Below are 24166 nucleotides of genomic sequence, written 5' to 3' on the forward strand. Positions count from 1 at the left end.
TGAAAAGACAGGAAAACTGAGAAAAAATGGAAAAAATAGCACAGGGTCACAGGGAATTGAATGACAATGTGAGGCACACTAACCTGCATTATTGGTGTCCCAGAAGAAAAGAACAGAAAAGGGGCAGAAAGGATATTTGAGTAAACAATGATCAAAAATTTCCCAACACTTAGAAAGACATAAATATCAATATCCAAAAAAGACAATGTATCCCAAACAGAATAAATCTGAATAGACCTACTTCAAGATGCATACTATTGTGAATGACAAATACCAAAGATAAAGAGAAGATTCTGAAAGCAGCCAGAGAAAAGCAGTTCATCACTTACAAGGTATATTAAACAGCCAAAGGAGTGCTGATGCAAAATACCAGAAATCAGTTGGTTTTTATAAAGGGTATTTATTGGGGGTAGAGGCTTACAGTTACCAGGCCATAAAGTGTAAGTTACTTCCTTCACCAAAGTCTATCACATATTGAAGCAAGATGGCTTCCAGTGTCTGCCAGGGTTCAGGCTTCCTCTCTTCCCGGGGCTCATTTCTCTCTGGGCTCAGCTCCTGTTTTTCTCCACAAGGTCAGCTGTAGACTATGAGACTCTTTAGGCTTTGCCTTTCCACAAGGTCCGGCAATTGGCTCTGTCTCTCTCTCTGGGGCTTGATTCTCTCTGGGCTCAGCTACTCAGCTCCTCTGTGTGCTTACTTCTTGGGCTCCAGTTCAAAAACTCCCATACCAAAACTCCAGCTAACTCCTATGTTCTGCCTCTAGTTTTCTCTGTGAATCCTACTGACGTGGCCCAATCAAAGCCCTAATCATAATTTAGTCATGTCCAGATACAGATCAGTTTACAAACATAAGCCAATATCTATTTTGGAATTCATAAATAATACCAAACTGCTTCACAAGGTAACCTCATTAAGACTAAGTGCCAATCTCTCATCAGAAACCATGGAGGTGAGAAGAAAGTGGTATGATGTATTTAAGGCACTGAAAGAGAAAAGCTGCCAGCCACGAATTTTGTATCTAGCAAAACTGTCCTTCAGAAATGAGGGTGAGTTTAACATCTTCACAGAAAAACAAAAACTGATAGACTATGTTACCAAAAGACCAGAATTATAAGAGATATTAAAGGGAGTGCTATTGCCCAGCCTGAAAGGAAAATAACAAGGACAAGAAACTTGGAGAAGAGTGTAGAAATGAAGATTATTTGGAAGGGTAAATTAAAGTGTAAAGAACACAGACAATGGTAAGATGTGATAATGGAAAGCCAAAGCATAATGTGGATGAAGTAAATAATTCTTTACAGTAATGACATTGAATGTTAATAGCTTGAACTCCCCAATCAAAAAACATAGACTAATAGAAGGGATAAAAAAAGAGGAGCCATACAGGTGCTATCTACAAGAGACTCACCTCAGATGTAAGGTTGAAAGTGAAAGGTTGGGAAAAAAAGTATCCAAGTAGTAATCAAAAAAGAGCTGTAGTAGCAATACTAATATAGGACAAAATAGATTTTAAATGCAAAACTGTTATAAGGGATGAAAGTCACTATATATTAGTAAAAGGGACAATTCACCAAGAAGAAATAGCTATACTAAATATTTATTCACCAAACCTGAGTGCCCCAAGATACATGAGGCACACACTAGCAAAACTGAAGGGAGAAATAGATGCCTCTACAATAATAGTTGGAGACTTCAGTGCACCACTCTCAGTATTGGATAGAACATCTGGAAAGAGGATAAAGAAACAGCTTGAATAATATAAATGAACTTGACCTGACAGACATTTGTAGAACACTACACCCCAAAACAGCAGGCTATACATTCTTTCCAAGTGCTCATGGATCCTTATCCAGGATAGACCATATGTAGGGTCAACAAATTTTAAAAGATTGAAATTGTATTATACAAAACACTTTCTCTGATCAAAACAGAATGAAGCAGGAAATCAATAATGGATGGAAAAGGGGTAAATTAAAATATGGAAATTAACACACTCTTAAATAATCAGTGAATTGAAGAAATTGCAAGAGAATTCAGTAAATATCTTGAGATGAATGAAAATGAGAACACAACATATCAAAACCTATCAAACACAACATATCAAAACGACAAAGGCAGTGCTGCAAGGGATATTTATACCCCTCAGTGCTTACATTAAAAAAAGAAGGAAGTTAAAACTGAAGAACAAATAGCACACCTGGAGGAACTAGAAGAACAGTAAACTAATCTCAAACCAAGCCAAAGGAAAGAATTAGTAAAGATCAGAGCAGTAATAAATCAAGAACAAAGAAAACAATAGAATCAACAAAACCAAAAGTTGATTCTTTGAGAAGATCCAACAAAATAGACAAACCCTTAGCTAGACTGACAAAGGAAAAGAAATGATGCTATAGACAAAATAAGAAATGAGAGGGGGGACGTTACACAGAAATAAGATCATAAGAGGATCCTGTGAACAACTGTGTGTGAAAAAACTAGACAATGTAGATGAGATGGACAAATTCCTAGAAACACACGAATGATCTACTCTGACACTAAAAGAAATAAAAGACCTCAACAAACCAGTCACAAGTAAAGAGATTGAAACAGTCATCAAAAACGTCCCAAAGGTGAAAAGTCCAGGACCAGGTGACTGCACAGGTGAATTCTACCAATCTCTCAAAGACAGTCTAATACAGTCTTGCTCAAGCTCTTCCAAAAAATTGAACAGGAAAGAACACTACCAAACTCACTCTATGAAACCAACATCACCCTAATACTAAAACCAGATAAAGATAGTAAAATAAAATTACAAATTCCCCTAATGAAAATAGTGCAAAAATCCTCAACAAAATACTTGCAAACTGAATCCAAAAGCACATTAAAAGAATTATACACCACAATCAAGTGGGCTTTATCCCAGGTATGCAGTTGTGGTTCACACACAAGAAAATCAATTACTATAATAAACCACATTAATAAACCGAAGAAAAATAATCACATGACTCTGTCAATTGATATAGAAAAGGCGATTGACAAAATACAGCATCCTTTCTTGATTAAAGCAATCTAAAAGGTAGGAATAGAAGGAAGCTTTCCCAATATGGTTAAGTGTGTATATGAAAAACCTACAGCTAGCATTGTACTCAACTGAAAGACTAAAGCTTTCCCATGGAGATCAGGGACGAGACAAGAATGTTCAGTGTGACCACTGTTACTCGGTACTGTGTTAGAAATTCTAGCCAGAACAATTAGGCTAGATAAAGAAATAAAAGGCAAGCAAATAGGAAAGGAAGAAGTAAAACCTTCACTATTTACTGATGATATAATCCTATGTCTAGAAAATCCTGAAAATTTCACAACAAAGCTACTAGAACTAATAGAAAAGTTCAGCAAAGTGGCGGGATACAAGATTAATATGCAAAAATCCATAACGTTTCTATGCGCTAGTGATGAGCAATCTGAGGAGGAAATCAGAAAAAAATCCATCTATAGTAACAAGAGTATCAAATATTTAGGAGTAAACTTAACCAGGACATAAAGGACCTACATGCAGAAAACTGTGAAACATTGCTTTAAAAAAACAAAACAACGAAAGAAGACCTAAAGAAATGGAAGGACATTCTGTGTTCATGGACTGGAAAATTAAATATCAGTTAAGGTGTCAGTTCTACCCAAACTGATTTACAGACTCAACACAATCCCAATAAAAATCACAACAGCCTCTTTTGCACAAATGGAAAACCTAATTATCAACTTTATTTGGAAAGGGAAGGGGCTCCAAATAGCCAAAAATGTCTTTTAAAAGAATGAAGTTGGAGGACTCTCACTTCCAGACTTTAAAGTATATTACTTAGCTCCAGTGCTAAAAACAGAATGATACTGGCATAAAGTCAGACAGATTGGCTAATAGAAGCAATTCAAGAACTGAGAAATAGACCCTCATATCTACAGTCGAGTGATTTTTGACATATCAAGCCCTCCTAACTGGGCCAGAACAGTCTATTCAACAAATGGTGCTGGGAAAACTGGATAGCCAAATCCATAAGAAAGAAAGAGAACCCCCTATCTCACACCTTTTACAAAAATTAACTCATAATGGATCAAGGACCTAAATACAAGAGCTACAGCCATAAAACTCCTAAAAGAAAATGTAGGGAAACATCTTCAAGCTCTTTTGGTAGGCAGTAGTTTCTTAAACCTTACACCCAAAGCACAAGAAACAGAAGAAAAAAACTAAACATTTTTTCCTTCAAAAGACTTTGTCAAGAAACTTAAAAGGCAGCCTACTCAATTGGGGAAAATATTTGGGAAAACCACAAATCCAATAAGGGTTTGATATCCATGTTATATAAAGAGCTCATACAACTTAACATAAAAAGACAAGCAACCAACTTAAAAATGGGCAAAAGACTTGAGACATTTTTTCAAAGAAGAAATACAAATGGCTAAAAAAGCACATGAAAAAATGTTCAGCATCACTAGCAGAGAAATACAGATCAAAACTATAGTGAAATACCATTTCACACCTTATAGAATGCCCCTTATTTGAAAAATAGTAAACTACAAGTGCTGGAAAGGATGTGGAGAAATAGAAACACTGCTTCGCTGTTGCTGGAAATGTAGAGTAGTGCAGCCTCTGTGGAAGACAATTTGATGGCACCTCAAGAAGCTGAATATAGAACTACCATATAATCCAGCAATCCCATTACTAGGGGTATACTTAGAAGAATTGAAAGCAAGCGTGTGAACTGACATTTGCACACTGATGTTCATAGCAGCATTATTCACAATTGCTAAAATTTGGAACCAGCCCATGTCCATCAACCGTTGAATGCATAAACAAAATGTAGTATATGCATACAATGAAATACTATTCAGGTGTAAGAAGAAGAAATGAAATTGGGATGCATAAGACATCATGGATGAATCCTGAGGACATTGTGTTGAATGAAATAAGCCAGACACAAAAGGACAAGTATTGTATGGTCTCACTAACATGAACTAAATACAGTGAGTAAACCCATGGAGGTAAACTCAAGAGTATGGATTACTAGGAGATAGAATGTGGCTTGAGAATGGGAGCTATTGTTTAATGTATGTAGCATTATTAATAAGGTTTATTGTAAAAGTGTGGAAATGAATAGAGTTGATGAAACCACATTATAGTGAGTACTGCTGATTTATAAATGTGATTGTGGCTGAAAGGGGCAATCTGTGAACATAAATGTCTATTGACATATTGACATAGTGTAGGGAATGTATAACTGATTTCAGTGGTGGATGAAGATTGTGGTAAATAGTATAAAAATAAGAATGTTCTTTTACAAAGTGTTAAGATTTTGGTGATACATGGGAAAATTATAACTAATATAGCTTATGGACAATAGTTAAAAGTAATAGTGTAATAGTTTTGCAGCAATGGCAAAAAAGATGTATCAATTCTAAGGGACAAGAATAGGGAGGTATAAGAGGTATGGAATTTTTCCTTTCAGAGTAATAAAAGCATTCTAAAATTGACTGAGGTGATGAAAGGACAATTCTGTGATGAAAATTAGAGCCACTGAGTGTACACTTGGAATGGATTGTACAAGGCATGTGACTGTATAACAGGGAATTGCACAGTGGAAGATGGACTGTAGTTAACAGGACAAATATGAGAATGTTCTCTCATCAACAATATCAAATATATAATACTAATACGGGATGTTAATAATCAGGTAGATTGGGTGAAAAATACACCAAATATAAGATGTTGATTATAGTTAATAGTCCTATTTTGAGGATGCTCTTTTATAGTTTGTAACAAATGTTTGCAGCAATGCAAGGTGTTGGTGGTGGGGTGATGTATGGGAGCCCTGTATGATATGCATGTTTGTTTTGTAGGTTTACAACTTTTACCTTACACTTATTGTTTATGGATGTTCATGTATGAATGATATACTTCAAGAATTTTCTTTACATGAAGAAAAAATGTTTAGGGTCTCGTGCTGGGCACTGTGCTAAGCTCTGGTACAGCACTGAACAAAAAAATATCCTTCCCCTCAAGTGGTGACAGTCTCTTGACCCATGCAGGCAAGCCACAAGTGCCAGGGAGCTAATGCCCCGGGGGTTGTCTTCAGCAGGGAGGGAATTTCCCAGCCTGGCAGTGAAGTAGCCCTGAGGGATGTCCCCCAGGGCTCCAGGGCAGGACTGAGCCTCAGTTGCCCACAGTTGTCACCTGCTCCCTAAGGTGCACTTGGCAGCTCACTTCCTTTCCCTGTCTCACTGCTCTGCTTCTCCACTGGTACTTTCTGGAATGGCCTCTGAAAGAAATGTCTACTTCTGAAAGAATCCAAACTAAGCTGTATGTAATTAAGTGGATAAAAAGAGTTTAGGTGACTGGAGGGCATTGGGAGCAATGAAGCAAGGATAATTTTGGGGGACCCAGGGACAGGAAAGGCTTCATGGAGCTGAAGCCTGACTTGTCTCTTGAAAGATGCACAGGATTTTTAAGTGGGCAGGGTGGGAGGGTGTTCCCGGCCGACTGAGCTGAGTCAGCAAGGGTCCAGAGATGGGGAATAAGATCCTATTTGGACAGCTGCGAGCAGTTGGTATAGTGGGAAGCAGGATTTCAAGTGGGCAGAGCCACAACCACAGATAATTCAGGGGTCAGGTTGTAGAGGGCCTTGCTAAAGAGCTTGTTAATGAACATTAACTTTTTCCTATAGGCATTAGGGAAATCTTCAGAAGCAATGTGGGAGATGCCCTGGCAAGGTCAAGGATGGGAGAATAATTAGAAGGCTGGTGCAGTAATCCACAGGACAAACTCTGAGGTGCAAACTTAAGACAACAGCAGTTTGGATGGAGAGAAAAGGCTTCAATTAGGGCCATGTAGGACTTTTGTGGGCCCCTTCTTCCATAAAAAAATATTTAAAAATATATTCTACAACTGCATTGGTATAATAATGAAAATATTAATATATTAAAACATTTCCTCTATCCTAAGCATTCTTTTTTTTACTATTCTGATTTTAAAATAAATGAAAATATTTTCATGTGCCCTCAAGTGTACTATGGGTTCTGGGCAGGGAACATGACACATATGTACCAAGAACTTTCTTTTTATCAACAATGTATAAATGATATAAAATATTTATATATTTCCTCAATCAGCAGATTCTGAAAGCTCCTGTGAACTCATTAACAGATTTGAATGATTTAGTAATTTATTAATCCCCACTAGATATATACATATATTTCATGTATTTCCAAAGTGGGTTCTTTGATCAGTTTACAGTCAATAATCTTTAAGATGTTGGTATATTTTCTTGGCTTTTTTTCTTTAAAAAAATCTCTGAGATTAAGCCAAGGAGACTATTTTATCCTGTTTTTGTTTTTCCCATTTGCTTTGAATTTTTAACCATGATTTTAATGATCTTATTGTACAAATAATATGATAATATGAGCAGAAATTTTCCTCTCTTAGGCATTTAGGTTTTGCTATTTTGAATATTTTTTGTATAAGAGCTTCCTTGAAATTTCAAATTATTTTCCCAGAATAAACTCCTAGAAAGCAGAATTTCTGGGCTTAAAGGATAAAATTACTGTAGCAGTTTCATATAGTTATGAATTTAAAAAATAGATATTGGCATGATTGAGTTATGGTTAGGGCTTTGATTGGGCCACATCATTAGGGCGTTGAGTCCCCACCCCTTGGTGGGTGGTGACTCACAGATAAAAGGCATGGTGAAGGACAGAGTTGGAGCTTTTGATGCAAAGGCTTTTAATGTTAGAGTTTTGATGTTGGAGTTTGATGCTGAAACTGGAGCCCCAGGGAGAGAGCTAGAGCCATTCACCTAATATTCTACAGCTGACTTTGTGGAAAGAGGCAAAGCCTAGAGAGCCTCGTAGTCTACAGTTGACCTTGTGGAGAGAGGCAAAGCCTAGAGAGCCTCACTGTCTACAGCTGACCTTGTGGAGGAAACAGAGGAGCTGAGCCCAGAGGAACCCAGAAAGCCTGAACTCTCACAGTCGTTGGCAGCCATCTTGCTCCAACACATGAAAATAGACATTGGTGAGGGAAGTAACTTATGCTTTATGGCCTGGTATCTGTAAGCTCCTACCCCAAATAAATACCCTTTATTATGCCCAGGAGATTTCTGGTATTTTGCATCAGCACCCCTTTGGCTGATTAAAACAATGACTTTTAGTGCTACTTATGGCTAAGTTATTATGCACTCTTGTCAGTAAATGTGTTCAGACTCACTCTTTTCCTTTAAAAATATCCCTCTTATGACCCAGAGAGTATTTGGGGAAAAGGCCGTTTTAGTGCCAGAATAGTTCCATCTTTGTATATGGGGCCATAGCCTTTCCTTCTGAGAGTTTGTAGTGCTAGCACTTCAAAATGATCACAAGAAACAGCAGCAACAAATAAGTTATAACTCAAGGAAGTAACTGGGAGACTCACAAGAAGGCATATAGGACAGTATCTGTGCAGATTCTCAAGCTGACCTGCCACAGTGGCTACCTGGAGTCTGACCTCATTGAGATGTGAACCTAGTAAAAAAGACCCAACAAAGCACAAAACCTGCTCGTTAAAATAGCCCGTATTTGTTAATGTCCTGCGCGCCAGGCACTGGGTGGAGTATCTGAATACGTTATTGCATTGAATCCTCACAGAACGCTACGAAGTGCAAGTGCTCATATTATCTCTGCTTTACAGATGGGGAAACTGAAGATTTGAAAAATTAAATAGCTTGCCTTGTCAGACTGCTAGGAGGGAGTGGGGCTGGGATAGAAATCCAGTCTGTGTACTTAACCATGCCCTTTCATGAGGAGGTCTGTTTTGATACTAATGGACTAGACCTACCCATGCCCAGATTTTGGGACTGTAACAATGATGATTAGAAGGATGTTGTTGAGTTTCTACTCTCTAGTCTGAATATAAAACAAGGGCTAACGGGCTATAAAAGTTTGGTCTTAGCCTTAGAGGGTTTTTAAGTTTGAATGTGTTCTTGCTCTCCACTGCCATCTGCTGGCTGTTTTTACCAAGTACAAGCCAGAGTGCCACATTCCTCATCGGGGCGTGGCCGAGAAGGCCACGGTGTCCAAAATGTGGACACTTCATCAATTCAGTGAAATGCCTTCGATTCATACTACCAAAGGCATCTGCAGTGTTCATTTTTCCAGAAAAAGCATTTCTGTGGTTCTAAACAATTAGGCTTTTACCTGCCTGTTCACTAATAGATTTATACCCAGTTTTAAATAAGACCTTATATTTTTCCAACTCCCAGGATAGAAGATATAGCAGCAGAGCCAGCTTAATTATGTCCCAGAGCAATGGCCGCCTCAGCAACCCCAGCTAGGAAATCAAGGTTATACTTCTGCTCTCTGCATTTGTGACAGAGTAGTTAAAACCAAGTCTCAGACAAGAGAAAAGGAATGCCGTCAGAACCTCACTGGGAATCTGCCACTCACCAGGGCCTCTCCAGCTCATCCCAGCAAAGACCAGGTGATTCTCTCTACCATTCCTGTATGCAGAAGAGCAATTCAATTTAGAGATGTTGAAAATGGGACATTATTAAGAAACTTGATTACAGTTTCTCTACCTATTGATATGTCTTCAGGAAGTAATTCCTATTTAAAATGGTTGACTTGGAAGAGAATTTGCCAGTGTCAAATCTCTCACTTTGTGGCTAGATCCCTGGGGTTGATTTGTCCAATGTGACAAAATACAATTTATGTTTGAAGAACTGAGTGTTTATGGAGAGCCAGACAGATATTGTTCACACCTTATTAAGCTTAGGTTAAAACAATGAAAATGTAACAGCTCTTTCACGCATTCTTACTCCCCTCCCCCTCCCACTATTCACCCAGAAATAATCCCTATCAGTTCACCCTCATTGCCTTTGCTGTATAAGGGCTTCCTCTGTATATTGTTTAGTTCAGTGGAACTTTTTTTTCCTAATGAAATCTATAAAACACAGCCTGGGAGATGCTGAGTGTAAAGCAGGAGTGGTGTCTGCAAACCCCTGCCCCCTGGCCTCCCATTTCCCCAACTTCTTCCTGGAGTCCCTGGGGCTCCTGGGAGGAACCCAAGAACTCTGAAAATGCTGGGTGCTCTGGGATGTAACTGACTCATCAGTCTTGGCCAAGTTGAAAGGTGGTTCCTATGCCTCTAAAAAAAAAAAAAAGATAGACAAAGCAAATATTTGGAAAAGTGCTAGCAGTCATTAGTTCTGGGTTTGTTATATTATTTGTAACTTTCTAACTTTTTCAAAAAACAAGAGGGTAAAAAGAAGCAGGAATGGTAGAGAGAATAAGTGTTTGTACACTGGATCCTTGGGAGAAGTTTCTGTTTTCAAGCCATTTGCCCTGAACACACTGTTGGAAGATATGGGGAGAATCGGGATGCTCATGCTTATGGTGGAACTACAGATTCCAGGCCTGTCTGGAAAGGGCAGAGTCTTTAAAACAATCAGTATTATAAAGAGACTATGGGCAGTGGACTTGGGCCAGTGGATAGGGCGTCCGTCTACCACATGGGAGGTCTGCAGTTCAAACCCCGGGCCTCCTTGACCCGTGTGGAGCTGGCCCATGCATAGTGCTGATGTGCACAAGGAGTGCCCTGCCATGCAGGGGTGTCCCCGTGTAAGGAGTGCGCCCCGTAAGGAGAGCTGCCCAGCACGAAAAGAAAGTGCAGCCTGCTCAGGAATGGCGCCGAACACACGGAGAGCTGACACAACAAGATGACGCAATGAAAAGAAACACAAATTCCCGTGCCTCTGACAACAACAGAAACGGACAAAGAAGATGCAGCAAATAGACACAGAGAACAGACAACGGGGGGCGGGGGGCGGGGGGGGGGGAATGGTAGAGAAAATAAATCAATCTTTAAAAAAAAAGAGAGAGAGAGACTATGGATTTGGAAATGTATGTGGCTCAACTGATAGAGCGATTGCCTACCACATAGGAGGTCCAGGGTTCAAACCCAGGGCGTCCTGACCTGTATGGTGAGCTGGCCCATGTGCAGTGCTGATGCACAGGGAGTGCCATGCCACCCGGGGTGTCCCCCGCATCAGGGAGCCCCACACGCAAGGAGTGCATCCCACAAGGAGAGCCACCCCAACCAAAAAAGAAAAAAGCACAACCCACTCATGAGTGGTACTGCACACACACACAGAGCTGATGCAGAAGGATGACACAACAAAAAGAAACACAGATTCCCGGTGCCACTGAGAATGCAAGCAGACACAGAAGAACACACAAAAAAGGGACACGAGAGCAGACAATGGGGCAGGGCGGGGGGCGGGGGGAGGGCAGAGAAGGGGAGAGAAATAAATAAAAAATCTAAAAAAAAAAGACTGGATTAAATAGGTAACAGCTAAAATATGACACTGCTGAGATATAAAGTAATATATATGTGTATTACATATATGATTTACAGCTGCATAGATGTCTACTCACAAAGATCTGGCTCCTCCTTTAGACTGTAAACTGCAAGAGGGCAGGAGCCGGACTTATTCACAGTTATAACTCTAGTGTTGGGCACATAAGAGGTGCTTGATAAAAATTTTTGAGTGAATGACTATATCTCTCCTTCTTGAATGTTCTCCTCATTGAGGACAAAGAAGCATCTTTTATTTCTTGGTATCTACAGGCATTCAAGAAATGTTTGTGATATTGATATTTTATTTTATTTCATTCATTCAGTTTTTATTGACTATGATATGCCAGGCATTATTTTAGGTCCTGAGAATACAGCAGTGAACAAAACAGCTAAAATTCTTGTCTGCATGGACTTGCCATTCTAGTAAGAAAAAGCATACAATGTAAATATAACAAATGTGTATTTTTTGCTGATGTTGGAATATAATTACTTTCTTTTTACTTCCTGCAGTCTGAATAGCAAAGTGTTACACCCTTTCTGTAATAAAATTATACATGATGCAAAGCCTGCTGAAGAGGCAACTAATTACCCCTGTCTGTCAACTCCCTGTAGAAGCTTAAAAAAAAAAGCAAGGAAGGAAGCAGGAATATGTTATTTGTAGTCAAGGATTTTGAGTGATTGACCCTGAACTAGCTGTTGCCAAGGTATCCCTACTCAAGGCAGGAATAGTGGAGCCGCCTGTGTGCATCTTCCTTCCATTTCAAGACATAGAACAGTGCGTTTAGAGCAAAGCAAAGGAGAGTTATCTTGTGTAAAAATAGTCTCGTGCCTTAAAAAAAACTTTTTTTTTCATGAAGGAATGCATTTTCTCATTTTCGTCTTCCAAGGCAACAGTGAGGAGGTTTAAGATGGGGGTTACAGTCAGGGTGTCCGTGTGCCCCCACTGATCCCTGTTGTCCCAGCATCCCATCAGACTTTGTATTTGACATGGAGTTTTCATTTTATAATGAAGTGTTAGCATTTTGTATTTGAACTATAGAACTATTAATAAATAGCTATTTAATAAACCTTTCAACATAATGAATACTGTTCAGAATATAAGTATTTCAAAAAATTATTTTTAGTGCCCCTTTTTACTTCCGGAGGTGTCCCAATTTGGATGATAAATACACCGTCACCATAATTACTGTCTACGTTTTATAGGGGGAAACTGAACCCTCGAGAGGAGGGGGCGCTCTCCTGAGCGGCTCCCCAGCAGGCGTGGACAGGTCGAGCCCAGGTCCTCGCGCTTCCCGCGCTCGGCACCACAGGCGCAAAGCCTGCTGGGAGGCAGCTCGGCTCGCAAAGCTTGTCACGCCCTTACCTTGTTTTAAAATAGACGAAAGTGGAATCGTTTCTGAATTTCTAATTTAGACATGAAAAATTTCCTGTGTAAGTAAATAAATAACAGGCTTTCAGCCAACCATTAAGGAACAGAGCGCAACAAGTCCAAGAGTTTACAGCTCAGGCGGGCTAGCGAAGACCCACCTCGTGAGAATGAAATCCTGTGGAACTAGAAGGTTGGACTTGTATATAAATTGATAATTCTGTGAAGAAAAACATCTTCACTGACAAATGTTTGATGGTATTTTGAGACTGAAATTATAGTTTCATTTGCATATTTCTGGGACATAGTACATCTGTTTATCCAGCAGAATGAGTCAAGGTTCTCATAAAATACGTGCTAAACTTGCCTAATATGGTAATTAACTGTTCAGTGGTATCACCCACGTGTAATTTAAATACATTGTTAACACCCTAAAGATTGAAGTGATTGTTGGAGGTTACTTTCGAGAGGGTTAGATTTTCATGAAGGCCAATTTCTCCTCTTACATTCATTTTAAAATACAGTGTTTAAAATATATCCTGATATAAAGATAATAACTATCCTATGTGAGACCAGAAAGAGTAGGTTACTTTTTGGCAAAACAGATCACAAGGGGAGGGGGAATGTCCAACATGTGCCAGGAAGAGGTAAATAGCAGAGAATAGTGTGTGGAATTGCCAGGAATTTTTATGATGTGTTCATTAGATGTTACTTTAGTAAAAGGGTATTTACTTTACACATTTTCCTTTTATTGGTAAATGGTGTTAAGATGTGCTTGTATTTTATTTATTTAACTATTTGCCTATTTTTAGGCCTCTCTATCCGGAGCGTGTGCTGGAAAGCAGACCGCCTTCTAGCAGGGACCCAGGACAGTGAGATATTTGAAGTCATCGTGCGAGAACGAGACAAGCCTATGCTGATCCTGCAGGGTCATTGTGAGGGTGAGCTCTGGGCTCTGGCCTTGCACCCCAAGAAGCCGCTGGCTGTGACAGGCAGCGACGACCGCTCTGTCAGGTAAGGCCCTCACGTGGCCACTGTCACCTCCCTGACTTCCTGGAGAAAGCAGACTACTTTTTTTTTGGTCCAAATTTACTTCTTCCTTAAGGGAAGGATAAACCCTAGTGCACAACCACACAATTCCCAATTGGAATGCTAAGACATTCGGCTCAGCAGCAGCTGTCTCATGGCATTTTGTTGTTATTTTTCTCCATCTTAGGCATGGGAATATTATTAGAAGTGAAAATATGCTGATACCACTTGGTATCTGTTTCTAGTTGAAGATGCGAGTTCAGTTCACTCGTTTGGGATAAGGCCATACTTCCTCACACCTTTGGTCCTCTCTCTCTACAGGGGGCGTCTCAGTGGTTTTACAGTTGAGGCAGAGACCCTCGTTCATCATCACTGAGACTGAAATTCTTATTTTCAAAGTTGTCTATAGCACATGAGTAAATAATTATTTCTTTGTAAATTCTCAGATGCAAGTTTGAACATTGTCATCAACTCAAAGGAGAGTGCTGGTTCCTGAGAAAATGTACAATTTTCATTAGGGCTTCAAGGGGTCTTGCTATGGATCATTTTTTGTTCTTTGCACAAAACTGGGTAAAATGGCCAAATGAATATGTGTCCATATTGAATGATCATATGGTTTAAAAGTTTGTTATGAAAACTTACAATTCAGTATTTGAGTATTTATTACTGAACTTCAAATGTGCTCAACACCAAACAGGTCAAAAAGAGATAGTGTGAGAGGAAGAGGAAGTGACTGCTTGATAAATTGATTAATTACTGCTTCCCTCCCCATTGTGCATGTTTGTAAATCTAATCAAGGTACAACCAGTGCACTCCTTTAATCCATTTTTCAGTCACTACGAAACCCTAAAGGCTTATCAGTCTCAAAACCAGTAAAAACATCTACAGTTCTGCTCTCTTGTGACATAAATGTTTGTTTGGCTTTTGCTTCCCTTTATGCACTTCCTTCTCATCTCTTCCTCTTCCCTTCTTTACTCAAACTTTTCCAAGAGCACCCAAAGTAGTGGCCTTATGTTTATTCATACACCCATGAAATTTGATCCATATCCATCAAGAAAGAAACCACATCTAGAAAATCCCTGACTTTTGGATTTTAAGAACTGTGCTGAGTCTCAAAATTGCAAGCATCCCTGAGGAGCCCTGGCTGCCACAATCTGTCTTAGTCCCTTGACCCATTAATCTGACTAACTTTTTAAATATATTTTTACACTGAGTGTTGAAATTTAGGAAGGGTATAAGTTGTCACATCTTGAGCAGTGATGGTTTCTTGATGCTAGTAAAACAGCACTTACATTCCTTAAAATAGTAGGCTAAAAATAGCAAAGGGCTATGAATAATGGACGAGGTATGGAGAGAGTGCCACAAGCTTTAGGTTGAACAGCACAGGCTGCGAAGGGCTCAGCGAGCTACTCGCTGTGCAGGTCTGCACTGTCAGGGGTGGGCCTCGTCCCTCGTGATGGCAGAGGCGTTTAGAAAACCTGCACCGCGCATGAGACTTCTTGCCCCTCCATCGCAGGACTCAGGATTCTTGGGATCCCTTGCAGGTATTGTCGTTTGTCTGTTAAGAATTTTCAGAAGAGTGCTAACAGGTAGAGGTCAGATACCACAATGGAGCTAACCTGGAAACCCTCCTTTGTACCTTGATGAGTTCAGGCTCTCTCAGTGTAGGTTCCTGGAGCTGGGAACACCTGAAGCCCAGGCACTAAAAGCTCCACCTTAGTGGCACTTGCCCCCTGTTCTCCACGCTTATTAGCCAGGAGCAGTGTGAAGTAACTGACCCACCAAGAGGGGCGCATCGGAGATGGGGTTCCTATAGAGCCCAGCCCTGGGATGCTTATGGGTAATGACAACACCTGGCTGTTTACCCCAACTTTGGAACCATCCTGGAGACAGGTATCATTCCCTCTTCTCCATCTCAAACACATTTTCCTTCTAGAAGTCCAACAAAGGTAGTGTGCATTTCAATCACTCTGAGCTTAAATAACACTATTACTAGTTTGCTGTGGCTGCTGTTACAAATTACCTCAAATTCAGTGGTTTAAAACAACAAACATATTCTCGAAGTTTGGAGGCCAGAAACCTGAAAGCCAGGAGTCCGCAGGCCATGTTCCCTGCAAAGCCTCTAGGGGAGGACTCTGCTTGCCTTTACTGCTTTGGGTGGCCCTGGCATGCCTTGGCTTGTGGCAGCATCACCTCTCGTCTCTGTCTCTACATGCCTGCCATTTCTCTGTGCCTGTGACTTTGTGTCCAAGTTTCCCTCTTCTTACAAAGCCACCAGTCATATTGGAATCTAGTATGGCTTCATCTTCATTTTGCCAATTCTGAGGCTCTGAATGGACATGAATTTGAGGGGGGTGGGGTTTCAACCACGCATGTAGTAATATATTTTTAAAAACCACTAACAACCAAAACATCTAGCAGTACTTCTTACCCTGCAAGTATTATTAACAACCATTGGTATAAAGAACCATGTCAAATGTAAGATTTTATTGGAAGTAGTGTTTAAAATGTCATCATTCTGTGAATCTCAAAATCGTTGAAATGTTTTCTCATGTTATATTTCTTACTGGATATTTCAAATGGTGAATATGACCCAAAGATGGACTAAACGGCTTCCCAGCTTCCCTGACAGGTGGTGATGAAGGACGCTGGTGTGAAAGGACTGTGTCGTGTCTTGTTATCACAGCGTGGTCTTCCTCGGGCGGCCCCTGGCTGTGAGAAGTTTGTTTCTGACTTTGTGCTTGCACTTAGGCTGTGGAGCCTGGCCGACCACGCCCTCATCGCCCGCTGTAACATGGAGGAAGCGGTTCGCAGTGTTGCTTTCAGTCCCGACGGCACTCAGTTAGCCCTTGGCATGAAGGACGGCTCTTTCATTGTTCTCCGAGTCAGGCATGTACCTATATTGAAAATGGCATTATGGGTGCCCTCTGTTAAAATTAAGATTCTCCTGGTCATAATGTATGCCATGATCTTAAGAAAATGAATTTACTCCTTCAGATAAGAATACCCCAAGTCCACAATCTCCCATCTGTAATTCAGAAATCCAAGACACTGAAAATCCAGAGCTCTTTAGTAATTATTTGGCATCACAGCCTGACCCAATAAACTGATGCAAGACTGTTGATTGTAGGAATAATCATGTGTTTTGCTGCAAAAATATTAATGGGTTTAATACAGAGAGTTGCCCCAGTCCCCATTGGGGATGTTAAGTAAAATTCGGTATATGAATCTTTCTAAAAACCATTGAATAATGAATCACCAAGCATATCTGTCCCCAAGGGGTTTTTTTTGGATAAGAGATTGTGGGCTTGAAGTAACCAAGAAAAGAAGTAAAAAGAAAGCAGCTTCCAATAGCACCAGATTTTTAGAGGTAAACTTGAATAAAAGATTTCTACCCATAATCTACAATAAATGGATTATTTCCAATTTAATATTCTGTATTATTTTACAGGGCAAAAATGATGACCCACCCTTATGCATCTTCTGAAGGCATTTGCTGTTCTCTTGATTTACACATTTTGTGATTACAGAAAGGAAATGCAGCAGGAGATTAAATGCTGCGTGTTTTACCTGTAGAACGTTCTATGCGGTGTTGAAAAGTGCTCTTGGCACAGTTTATTGTACTAAATTCTCATTACCAACCACACGTAACTCATTACAGAATTGGTGTGCAACATTTATTCTCAGTGGTGTGTGAAAGGGTGATAGGGTTAATCGTCAGATTTCCTTTTTGCTGGATTTCTCAAGCAAAAGTTATTCTCACTCACCTCGATAGCATGACATAAAATATAGTGCTATTCATGAATGATAGTAGGTGTGAAAAATTATTATGTAGAAGCAAATATTTGGCATTTTTTATGCATCCAGTTTGTTTGAGAGTTGATGAAAGCATCTGTCGTGACTCAGGGGACCTGCCAGTCATAATCCTGTCTTGTAGTAGTAGAAAAAACAACTTTCCTAAATTCTCAGGTAAGAGCAGAAATTCTTATGAAAATCTGACCAGAAAGGATAAAAAATATTCAGGTGATTCATTGTATTTATCATTGACTTCTCAGAATGAAAATTAAATAATTTATTACACTCTTCTGCTTTTCTGATTTATTCTTTTTGCAACAGTAAGCATCAGGCTTAACAGCCACTGGTTTCTAGTTCTGAAATTATAAGTGAGATGGTGATTATTATTGCTAACTTTGGTATAGTTTACCTTTTCCCATGGCATATTTTTAAAACAATTTTACAAATTCCAAATAATGCCTAGTTGAACGATTAAGCAAATATGCATTTTTGTTTTAGAGTATCTTTTGTTTCTACTTTGGAAGCTCAAAATTTTAAAATTATTTCTTAATTTACCTAAATTGGCTATAAATTTTAAGTAAAATCACTTTACATCTTTCCTCAAAAGTTAATTCTTTAATTCCTATAGGTTTTCTCTCCCTTTCAAAATGTTTTTTTTCTGACACATAGATACTTTAAAGCTTGGCATGGGTTTTCTACTTCTAGATTTTGCTGCTTATCACTTTACTTTATATTTTTACAGAGATATGACAGAAGTGGTTCATATCAAAGATCGAAAAGAAGTCATTCATGAAATGAAATTTTCTCCAGATGGTTCTTACCTTGCAGTGGGATCCAATGATGGCCCAGTAGATGTCTATGCCGTTGCCCAGCGGTATAAGAAAATTGGAGAATGCAACAAATCCCTTAGTTTCATTACTCATATTGACTGGTCTTTGGATAGTAAATACTTGCAAACTAATGATGGTGCAGGAGAGCGACTGTTCTACAAAATGCCATGTAAGTCATGTAGGCAATGGATGCTTGTGAAAAGCAAAAGTTTTGGACCACATGAAGAAAATACATGAAAATGTATGACCTCAGCACAAGGAATGTTTTCTGAAACAAGACCTCAAAATCACCAACCCTCAATGCAAAGATTAATACATACATTGGGACACTTTAAAATAAATTTTTAAAAATGCACAAAAGAGACCATAAATAAAAGGAAAACATGTCACAGACTGGGCATAAATATTTGCAGTTTTTATAACAGACAAAGGACTAATATCTAGAATATATATATATATATATATATATATATATATATACACACACACATAAATATATATATATATATATATATATATATATATATATATATATATATATATATAAAGAATGCCCAGAAGTAAGTAAAGGGGAAAAAAAGCAAACCAGAAAAAAATGGGCAAAGCTCACATGACCAACATATGATTGAAGCAACAATCAGGGAAATGACGCCCTTTTACCCTATTTAGACTGGCAAATGTCTGCTAATATTAAATAGTGAGAAAAGAGGAAATGGAAACCATGTAGGCTGCCAGCAGGAGCACGCACAAGGGTCTGTGCACAAGAATGTTCATTGTAGCATAGTTTGTAATTGCTGGAAATGAGACCTAGGGTCTAAATGTTTTTCAGCAAGAGGATAGCTTAATTAAATGCAGAGCAGTCATGTAATGGAGTAATGTATAGCACTTATAACTTAAACCAGAGCTATTTGAACTTAAGCTAGAGCTACTGTCAACATGGTTAGATCTCAAAAATGTAGCAAACAAAAGAAAGTTGCAGAATGATATATACAAAATGATATATACCTAATCTGTTAATTTTTCACTAATGTATTGAGCATGAATTTTTAAAAATCACTTTCTAAGCATCCTTGAATTGTGAAAAATAGTTTAGAATAAACTTAGTCAAGTATTTTAAAATATGGCAAATGTAATTAAATATAATATATAATTTAATAAAAGTCATTTCATTAATAATACAAAGCATAATAATGCCTGTATCTAAATAATAAAGGTCAAGTAAATATTAGTAGTTTGAGACATTGCATTTAGTACAAAGACTATTTTCTTTTTCCTTGTGTCTGAGTTTAGAGTATTTGCTTTCGTTAGACCATGCTTTGGGGAGGGGGAAGAGTCAAACTAGGTAAAGAGATTAAAGTCTGTCATTTCCTTGGTTTATGGAATTTTTAAATTTTTATAGAGTTTTTTAAAAACTGGAACTTCTAGGCCTCTATCAGAGGAGAAAAATGAATGAAATAGATTGGGGCGTGCTTTTTACTTAAATGTAGTGTTTTATTAACATTTATTTATTTTCAGCTGGGAAGCCTCTAACAAGTAAAGAAGAAATCAAAGGGATTCCCTGGGCCTCCTGGACCTGTGTGAAAGGTCCAGAAGTCAGTGGAATTTGGCCAAAATACACTGATGTCACCGACGTCAACTCAGTGGATGCAAATTACAACAGCTCAGTGCTGGTGTCTGGAGATGATTTTGGACTGGTTAAATTGTTTAAGTTTCCTTGTCTCAAGAAAGGTAACACCAAAAGAGATGTTTCATTGAATAAAGATTTAATCTAGAAAATATATGCAGTATAATTAAGGCTTATTTTCTTGTTGTCTCTTCCTTCAGACTTTAACTATATCATGGATATTCATATTTACTCTTTAAATTTTTAAGTAGAATGTGGTATTGATTTCTTCTATTTTGAATACCCTAAACTATATATGGTTTTTAAAATTTAAGTATTAATAGGGTTATCATTCACCACTTCATGAGTCATAAACCTCATTTCATGTTTCACTTTCCAAATAAGCCTTATTTAATTTTATTTATATTTATATACATAAATATTCATAATTTAAATTATAATGTAATATTACATAAAGTATTCTAATTAAAATTCTTTTGAGCTTCACAGCTAGTTGTGCTTATGCATAGAAAAGTAAAAATGAATCCTTTCAGACATAATTTCAAATAAAATCTTTAAGTGATTATTCCAGTGATAATACAGTTTGTGGACCCCTTGTCATAACAGTAATTTTGCAAGCCAGATTAACATGACTGGTTAAAATTTTTGAGAGAGAAGTTTGATTTAAAACAGCCCTCCCCATCGCCACACTTTATTGTAGTTTTGTTTTGTTTCATTGTCGTTAAAACCCTGATATTTCACTTACAGGTGGCTACAGGTTTTGAAGAATTTGACTTAATTAACCATGTAATGATCCCATTGTCTCCTTCCTTTGCAAGTTTAGGCAGAACCCATAGACAGGTTTTCCTGAGACTCCTGGACTGTGATCTGAGTCACTGTGAATATCTGATCTTAGAAAAGTAATCAGTAGGGACATGCTGCTGCCTAAAAACTCTTTCACTTGAGCGATTTTTAGATTAAGCAAGGGAAGGGATTGAAAATGTAATCAAAAAGTCATTTTCAGTTATCTGGCAGTTTTAAAGCAGTGACAATTGCAGTATAAAATTGAACATAAAATGTGTAGCAAAACCACTATCACTTAAATTTGACAAAATGGCCATCAATTTAAGATGCTTGAGGCACAGAATTACCTCACTGTGCCAAATTCAAAACTCTTCTCTCTCCCTAATGGGTCTTTAGACTAATAGGGCATATCTTGTTGGATCGAGTAATGTATTTGCACAAGTCAAGTTAGGCAACCAGAAGGCAATCTGGGAGTTCAGAACTCAGAGGAAACATTATTGGAGTCAGAAGCAGTATTCCTGGTCTCAAGTGTCATAACTTGAGAATAAAGTTAACTCAGTGAGAGTTGGTATCTCCTATGTATCACACAGCCTTGTAGGGTGGGACTTGGGTCTAGAAAATTGTAATGGAATTATGGGCCTTGGGTTTGTTGATGAGAACACAGGAGTGGTGTACCCTTCTGTGAAAACGAAGCAGGGGAACCCAGAGGTCATCAGAACAAGGAGAGGGAAAGAGCCAGAGTGGCTGGTGGTAAAACCCACCTGAGATATCTGTAAAAGTATCCACATCCCCAGAATAAATTGACTTGTTCTACTTTACATGACACTGGATTTGTAAATACTGCAGTTTTCCTCAGTGATATTCAAGCTTGTGTGGCCTTTTTATACCAAAATTATTGGTAGGCAAGTTTATAAAACAGAGTGAGAATTGTTGATGGGAATAACAAGAGTCAGTGGAGCTTGTCTCTGCATAACCCAGGGTACCAGTGCTCCCTAACTTTTGAGTATGTTAATACCCAAATATGAGCAGGGCTGATGACCATGAGTAAATGTGGAGAATGAACAAATATTATAATTTTCATTGTGATTAAATAAAACCCACAATCAATGTGTCAGTTGATCTGACACATTTATGATTATATACGTGTAGTAGTCTATGCACAGTGATTAGACATAAATGTTATGTAGTTAATGAAAATGACTACAACCACTTTTATTTTTTTCATAGCCAAACCAATTTGCATTCCTCATTTTGATAGTTTCCAAATCTTAAAATAATTAGGATCAATACTGACAGCTTTCTCCGATGCCACTTAGACTACATCCTGTTTGACCCTCACCCCACAGACTCTCCCATGAGGTAAAATCCAAAGCCTTGCTCATTGACATTTGCCATGCCTTAATTCCCCTGATATCCACCCTTACCCCAAGGGGGAATCTCAGTGGCTGAGGATCTGCATATTTTACCCCTGTGCTCCCATCCATGAATCCTTTCCAGACACACACGTATACAAGGCCTAGAACAACTTCCTCCCAGAGGAGGAGACCTGGATGTTTTAAGACTTGAGTTGCAGAGCCCTGGACCTTGGAAGAGTAAACATTGGCCTTCAGTATAGCCCGAATGAGTTCATTGCAGTGCAGGAGCAGAAGGGCCTGTGTAGCCTGAGCGTAATGAATGAGTGGGAAAGTTGTGGACTGTGAGACTGGAGAAGGGACAGAGATCACGGCACGACTGGCTTTGTAAGCCACTGCTAGTTTGGACCTTATTCTAAGGGCAATGGAAAACTATTGAGAGTTTTAAATGGGGGGAGGGGGGTTGTTACATGACCATTGTATGTTTTTAAAAGACTACGTTGATGCTGTATGGAATGGGGGAATGGGTTGGGGAAGCTGAGGCTTCAAGCAGAGAGATTATTGCATGAGTCCAGGTGTGAGATGATGTGTCTTGGGCCAAGGTGTTAAGAAGAGACTTGAAGAGAAGTGTGTTAGGTTCAGGAAACGGTTTCAAAGTAGAACAGAATGTCATGCTGGTGGGTCAGATGTTTGAATAGAGGTAAAGAGCAGAATCAAGGATGACTCCTAAGTTTTGGTCTTGAGCAGTGGGGTCGAGTGCCATTCACTTACAGAGATAGGGAAATAAGAAAGGAAAAGATTTTGTCTGTGGGTGGGTATTTTACGAAGGTAAGTAGGAGAGCGAGGAGAAGGGGAACTCCTCAGTCTGTTTCGTTTGTGACAGGTTTGAGGCACCTGTTAGACATCCAAGTGGACAAGGCACAAGTATTGTCAGCACTCCAGGGAGAGTTCAGGGCTGTGGGTGGACGTTTGACCATCACTGGCACAATGACCTTATTGAAAGCCATGGGAGAGAAGGTCAATAGAGAAGAGATGAGGGCCGAGGCCTTAGCCTTCTCTGTAGTGCAGAGAACAAAGGGAGGCCTTGTGAAGTTACTAATTACTCAGTGTCCTAAGGAAAGCCTTGGCAGTAATTAATGGCATTCATTTAGTCAACAAATATTTGTTGAGTGATGTTCTAGGGCCTGGAGATATGTTAATGAATAAAACATCCTGAGAATGGAGGGACAAACAGTCAATAAACAAGAAAAGAGGGACAATTGGATGGTGAGAAGTACTATGGAGAAATATAAAGCCAACAAGGGGTGTAGACAGTGCTGAGGCGGGCAGCATAACGTTGCTGTGTTAAATAGGGTGGTCAAGGAAGGGCCTTGACTAGAAACCTGAAGGAGGTGAAGGCACCAGCCATTAAGTTATTCAGGAAAAGGGCCTTCCAGGCAGAGGGAACAGCAAGTATAAAGGCAGAAGAATGCCTGGAATGCTTAAGAAATAGCGAAGAGCCCCATGTGCCTAGAACAGAGTAAGTGAGGGAAAGTGAGGGCAGGAGAAAAGATCATAGCTTTAAGGCCTAAATGTTAATGACTCTAAAGCTTTTTCAGGTCCTAGTTCCAGCTTGCCAAGGATGTGCTAGATATCTATCATTGCATAACAAATATCCCCAAAGTTTAGCAGCTTAAAACAACAAATATTTATTCTCTACGGATTCTGGGAGTCACAGATTCAGCGGCAGCTTAGCTGAATGGTTCTAGTTCAAGGTCTTTCATAAGATTACAGCCAAGATGTCAGTTAAGGCTGGAGTTATCTACAGTCTAGATTGAGAAGCAGAAGATTCATGTTCAAGATGGTTCCCTCACTTGGCTCTTGGCAGGAGGCCTCAGTTCCTCTCCATGTGAGCCTCTCCATAGGTTGCTTCGGTGTCCTTACAGCATGGTAGATTCCCCAGAGTGAAAGATCAGGGAGTGAGAGAGAGAGCACACAAGGAGGAACCTACAGTCCCTTTATTAGTATACTTACTCTTGGATGTCACACACCTTTCTT

The 24166-nt window shown here is 39.1% G+C and overlaps 1 protein-coding gene across 2 annotated transcripts in view; it reads left to right on the top strand.

Moving 5' to 3' along the window:
* EML6 (EMAP like 6) overlaps positions 1-24166 on the top strand; it is a 299274-nt gene that overhangs the window by 172661 nt on the left and 102447 nt on the right. For both annotated transcript variants that reach the window (XM_058278574.2, XM_058278575.2), the window contains exons 7-10: positions 13529-13730; positions 16497-16634; positions 18283-18539; positions 19886-20098. In XM_058278574.2, the coding sequence (XP_058134557.1) occupies positions 13529-13730; positions 16497-16634; positions 18283-18539; positions 19886-20098 (810 nt within the window). The remainder of the gene's footprint in view (positions 1-13528; positions 13731-16496; positions 16635-18282; positions 18540-19885; positions 20099-24166) is intronic.

The sequence above is a fragment of the Dasypus novemcinctus genome, chromosome 17 (genome assembly GCF_030445035.2).
Source record: "Dasypus novemcinctus isolate mDasNov1 chromosome 17, mDasNov1.1.hap2, whole genome shotgun sequence".
In the NCBI taxonomy this organism is placed as follows: domain Eukaryota; kingdom Metazoa; phylum Chordata; class Mammalia; order Cingulata; family Dasypodidae; genus Dasypus; species Dasypus novemcinctus.